Here is a 6385-nt window from a genome sequence, read left to right as displayed (position 1 = left end):
TTTCACCCGGGAGAGCAGTGTTCAGTGTTTATAACCAACTGTTTGATCTATAGGCTAGATTTGGTTGGAGATGATGCTGCTGTACTGTATGACTGTACCGCAGCAGCTTCTAACTCAAGCTAACACTGGCTATCAATCAGTTCTAACAGTCACCAGCATCATCGAGCCATTTACCACACTGACAGTGAATAGTCACCTATAATATGTGCCTCAAATCTCAGTGTCAAAGCCTTGGTTAACCCCAACACATTCTCACTCCGACCTCGTCACATGTTGACGTTTGGTCATGGACTTTCCACGTCCTGATACGACATGAAGGGAACCTGGGTGTGTTGGTTGTTGACGTTCTGGGACACCGGGTCAAGTTGTGCCTGTTACATGCATTGTCTTCTTTCAAAATACACTTCTGTTTTCACAGGAAATTTACCGTTTACACACAGTCTCTTTCAAAATAAAAGCACTACATCGGTACAACACTGCAAATTAACGTTTTCTTTCCTTCGACAACAAAAGCACGTGTTTGGGTTTAGGAAAAAAGAACAGGGGTTGGCTTTAGAATCTTACAGTACATGAGCACTGTTCTCAGGGATGAAGGTTTGGGTTTGTTGGACCTATCCACCACGCCTCCCGCCCTCCCCACCAGGATTTTCGCCACCTTAACTTTCGTTCTTGTCCCACCACATTTCCCCCTGACACCACCGGCTGCTGGTAAACTATATCGTCAGCTAGCCACGTATCATGCCATCGTCAAAGCCCGACTTTTTTCACCTGTGTCTGACGCCACAAGTCACTGCCAAAGTGCCTGATTTCGACAACTTTGGAGTGAGACTGGGTTGGAGAATGTCTTTCACTGGAGTGTTCTGCACCTGTGTGAGACACACTGGGCTTTCTACCAACTCCAGTGTAAACCCATGCATGTCATTATTAGAAGGTCCTGTAGGAAAACAAACACTGGACTTTGACCCAGGAGAGTGGGGTTTAAGACCAACAAACAACATCAGTTGCAGCATTTGTGCCTCTCAAAGGTAGGTATTTTTTTTAGCAGGATCCACAAACTCCTACCAGCTATAACCAAGTAGTTTTATTGCTTAAACCTAACCGTTGACCCCTTCTTACCGCAGACTCGCGTTAAGATACGACACAAGAGGCTGCCCCCGGCGTTATTTTAGCAACACCAGTGCTGCCCTTGGAGCAGAATATGACAAGTATGGATGAGATCTTTGATTTGCTCATGTTCCATCTTAGTTTGGTAAAATAATAAAATAAAAATCATATGTTGAAACTCGTTGTGAAATAATGCAAAATTACAAAAACAACCGTTCAATACAACTTCAAAGCACTGGGGATTTTATGGTGAACTGCATATGTTAAATGAGTGTTTGCTTATTTTGTTCTTTGGTTTTCTCTTCAAACAAAGATTCTGATCTCAATTATCTCAATCCACTGAATTTTTTTCCTGATATGTTGCCTTAAATCGTCCCACTTTTCAATGGGATTCTGCGGGTGTTGTCACCATCTGCCTGCTGTTTCTCATTTTACTGTCAAATATCAGAAAGTCAGAGGTGCATATGTGTGTTTCCACAGAGCACATCATGTGTCGGGGAGGAGTTGAGCTGAGGTGGGGGTGTGTGAGGGGAGCATTTAGCTCATGTTTCCACTGTGTGAGTCTGTCATTCTCACCACACGCAGCTGTGGAAATGAGATAAAACTGAGCTGCCACTTTAGGAAGCTCTCATTCACTCACTCAGAAACCTCCGAAGCCAAAAGTAAAAAGGTCTGAGGACTCGTCATTGTGCTGGATGGCAGCTGTTTTCTGCAGCCAAAGGGGAGATCAACAGGTGGAGGGAAGGAAGATTTGATTTCTGCAGTGTGTGGATTTTTTTTGTGAAGTATTTTTGCACTGTTTATTTTTGTTTTTCTCTGAAATTTTTAAGAAGACTCTGAGCTAAACCTCTGAAGACTAGCACACCTCTGAACAGACTATGAATGTGCTGTCCAACCCAGTGATCAGAGCCCAGGAGCAGTCTCTACCTCTCTGTGGCCCCAGCTCTGTCCAGGACTTACCCCACTGCCCTCCAGGGTTCAACCTGAGCTCCCGCCTGAACCCTGCGCCTATGCTCGGCCCCCAGGGCGGCCAAAGACCAACCAAACCACAGAGGGAGCTGAGCCCAGAGGAGCAGCAGGAGCTCAGAAGGAAGATCAACAGCAGGGAGAGGAAGAGGATGCAGGACTTAAACATTGCCATGGACGCCCTGAGGGAGGTCATGGTGCCTTACGCCTCCTCACCATCTTCTGCCTCCTCCTCTCAGTCCCACCAGCCCGGAGCTCCTCCAGGCCGCAGGCTCTCCAAGATCTCCACCCTGGTTTTGGCCAGGAACTACATCCTCCTACTGGGCTCGTCTCTGCAGGAGATGCGGCGGCTGCTGGGGGAGGTAAGCGTCGGGATGGGGGTGAACACAGGACCGGTCCCCCGGCTGCTGCTCACTGGAGGGTGGCCCCTCATCTCCGGCCCCAGCCAGCTCCTCCTCACCCAGGAGTCCCTCCTCACCTCAGCAGCTTCCTCCTCCTCCTCTTCCTCTGCTTCATCCTCCTCTGCTGCCAAATGTTCCCTGTTGTCGCCGGGCCCCATGGAGGCCTCGCTGGCTCCTGTGCAGTGGAGCTCTGCAGGGGCCTCAGGAGGGCCCCTGTGCCCCTGTGGAGTCTGCAGACTGCCCAGATTTAGCCACTCTACTCCGGCTCCAAGATTCCCAAAGTGACACCTTGGAGCTGCAGTTTAAGACTTGATGACTGTTACATGTATGCAACAACTTTTATATGAATTGTATTTTTCTAACATTTTTAACACATTTATAATAATCTACTGCAATAACTCACTTATCCTTCGAGCATTTTAAACCTAATGGATCTATTCTGTATTTGGTAAGCCTGTTTCTTCATGAAGTAGATCTAATAATCTCCTTTATGTTCCAGAGAAAAAATCATTTTATTACTTCTTATGTCACCAGCAGAGAAACAAGTGACTACTTTGATTATTTTTTGTTGAGTGTGTGGCTGTAATGACTGCGTATGTAGCAATTTGGGGGGCCCATAACTAGAGAGGGCCAAAATCTATAAAAATGAATAATAAAAATTATATTTAAGAGATCTGATGAGGTATTATCACTTTCTTACTATGAGCAAGGGCGCCCTGTGTGAACTCATTAGTAGCTACCAAAATTATTTCACATGACAGATTTCTGTATTTGTGTTTTTGCCTGTGCTCTTCTCACCGGTTTGACATGTGCAGGGTTGTGTTATATATGTCAGATGTCCCTCCTCTCAGCAGGCAGACTCCTCCTTTCTCTATAGCAATCTAACTTGCTTTGTAGCAAGCATGGTTATTTAATTAAGCAATCTGTGGCATAAAGATTTTCTCAATATTTTAAAAAGCAGATCTCATAGACAGACCCTGAACTCTATTGGATCAACTTACACAAGAGGAAAACATCTACTCACAGCTGATAGACATTACTGGCATAATTATGAGACTTAACTGCACCTGTGTGAAGCTCCTTTGCACACCTCTTCAATCAGCACTCAGTCAGGTGCATAGTGCAGCAGGGTTTGGTGAAAGTAATACCACTCGTGCTGTGATATGCTTGTTTATACAGCGTGGCACAGGCATACAGCACAATTAAGGTTGAATTTTTTCATATTTTGTTGTCCACTGTGTGATGATTGATTAAAACAATACAATTATTTCACCGCAAGTTGTGCTGCTTGATGAAAATATTGGCTTCTGTATATTTTATGAGTGTAAGAGTCTTTGCCTAGAGACTTTCAGTTTAGGCCTGTGTGTGAACTGTTATAAAAATGTTTTGGTTTTTTTTGCTTTTATATACTTTATTAATCCCCCTGAGGGGAAATTCAATTTTTTCACTCTTTTTGTCATTAACACACAGGTCTGAAATACACACACATGCACAAACAGGACCTATTCATGCACAAAGTGGAGAGATGTCAGACTGAGGGGGCTGCCTTAGTCAGGCATCACGGGCGGTTGGGGGGTTCGGTGCCTTGCTCAAATGCACCTCGGCAGTGCCCAGTAGGTGAACTGGCACCTCTCAAGGCCACTAGTTCACACTCCATAATTGGTCCAGCCAGGGACTCCGGTTCCCAGCCCAAGCCCCAAGTCCCTATGGACTGAGCTACTGCCGCCCCAAATCTTTGGCCGTGACGTGATTTGAACACGCAACCTTCTGATCTGGAGTCAGACGCGCTACCGTTGCACCACAAGGTAACTTCTAAAGAGACAAATGTGTTCAAACAAATGAGTAAAACTGTACCACACATTTTTTTTTTATACTAAAGAGGAATCCCAGAAACCACAGTCATGATCTTCACCATCAATCCTGTCTCCTAGAAATGATGTTTATGTAATATCAAATAGTTTTCCCAATTACATTCTAATGGGAAACTGAACTGCTGCCTGGATTATGTAAGTAGGCAACAATTTTTCAAGTTACCGAAGTGCTGCATTTATTGAACAGAGCGCAGACGTTGACACCAGAGTTCTGTGAATGATTACTATATGGTAACCAAAGCCTTTTGGTGGAGGTTAGTTAAAAAAAAATCATAGTTTAGATCAAATTTTAACAAACATGATATGTGTTTACCTTAACCTTACCCAAGAGCTGTGAATGTACTTGGCATATGTTAGAAGAAAACAAAGGAAATAGGTTGTAGGTGAACATTTCACTGAGTTGAATATCACGGTTTTGTCACTGGCCAGACAACTTAATTGTATGTTTTAATGTCCTCATTATGTTCTTTAAAAATTTGATTCCCCATTCCCCCAAATTTTTCCCTTAAAAAGAAAAAAGTTGGGAGTGCTCTGAAGTTCAAACAAGTGGGATGAAGGCGTTTTTTTGCAGGAGACACAAAATTTCAAAAAAGAAGAAAGGACAGAGACACAAAAAGTTAAACAGTCTAAACACTAAACCGATGACTAAATACTAAAAACAGAGACAATTCTGGCACATGTTGAAAATAAATTGGGTTACAACCCATATAAATCAGCAAAACCAGCCTTCTTCAGAGTATCACCTTAAGCACACAGTCTCTTTAGTTAACGAAAGGTGATTGCAGTCACCTGAGCAAGAGGCCAGCACTCAGAGATAAATGCAAAGCGTGACCACTAAATGGCTTTACAATGTGTCTGGAAGGAGGAAAGGAAAAATAGCAACAAAGTAATAAAACACACAGGTGCATCTCAAAAACATTAGAATATCATGGAAAAAGTTAAATAGTTCTTGTCAGTTATTTCAGAAAGTGAAATTTGTGTATAGTCTTGACTCACACAGTCCTGAGAGGAGCTGTAATCAGCTAATTAACTCAAAACACCTGCACAGGTTTCCTGAGCCTTTAATCTGTCAGTCTGGTTCAGTTCACACAACCTCATCATGGGGAAGACTGCTGACCTAACAGGTGTCCAAAAGACACTCACTGACACCCTCTGCAAGGAGGTAACCCACAGAAGGGCATCTTGGTGATTCATTTTGAATCAAGGTCCCAGAGTCTGGAGGAGGAGTGGAGAGGCACAGAATCCAAGTTGCTTGAAGTACAGTGATAATGTGGGGTGTCATGTCATCTGCTGCTGTTGGTCAACTGTGTTTTATCAATTCCAAAGTCAACGCAGACGTCTACCAGGAGATTTTAGAGCACTTGATGCTTCTGTCTGCTGACAAGCGTTATGGAGATACTGATTTGCTTCTCCAGCAGGACTTGACACCTGCCCACAGTGCAGAAACTACTTGTAACTGGTTTACTGACCAAGGTATTACTGTGCTTGATTGGCCCGCCAACTGGCCTGACCTGAACCCCACAGAGAACATATGGGTTATTGTTAGGAGGAAGATGAGACACATCAGACCCAGCAATACAGACGAGCTAAAGGGCCCCAATCAAAGCGACCTGGGCTTCAATAACACCTCAGCAGTGCCACGGGCTGATCGCCTCCATGTCACACTGCAATGATGCAGTAATTCATACAAAAGGAGCCCAAACCAAGTATGAAGTGCATAAATGAACATACTTTTCAGAAGGTCAACATTTCTGTATCATAAATTCTTTTTTTGAGTGGGCTCATATAATATTATAATATTTTTAGACACTGGATTTTGGAGTTTCATGAGCTGTAAGTCGCAATCATCAAAATTAAAACACAGAAAAAAGGTGTGAAATATTTCAATTTATGTTAAATGAATCTAGAATATATGAAAATTTCACTTTTTGAGTTAAATTACGGGGAATAAAATGAACTTTTCCATGATTTTTAATTTTTTTTTTTTTTAGATGCACCTGTTTGTACTGACAACAAAACAGAAAATAAATAACAAATTTTAAA

At 43.2% G+C, this 6385-nt stretch overlaps 1 protein-coding gene across 1 annotated transcript; it reads left to right on the top strand.

The window, feature by feature from the left end:
• Positions 1 to 1663: 1663 nt before the first annotated feature.
• olig1 (oligodendrocyte transcription factor 1) lies at positions 1664 to 3141 on the top strand. Its single transcript, XM_033617122.2, has one exon. The coding sequence runs from the start codon at positions 1983 to 1985 to the stop codon at positions 2754 to 2756; it is 774 nt and encodes a 257-aa protein (XP_033473013.2). The 5' UTR covers positions 1664 to 1982; the 3' UTR covers positions 2757 to 3141.
• The last annotated feature ends 3244 nt before the right edge of the window (positions 3142 to 6385 follow it).

This window comes from Epinephelus lanceolatus, chromosome 14 (genome assembly GCF_041903045.1).
Source record: "Epinephelus lanceolatus isolate andai-2023 chromosome 14, ASM4190304v1, whole genome shotgun sequence".
Taxonomy (NCBI): Eukaryota; Metazoa; Chordata; class Actinopteri; order Perciformes; family Serranidae; genus Epinephelus; species Epinephelus lanceolatus.
This window is presented reverse-complemented; position numbering and strand designations above follow the sequence as displayed.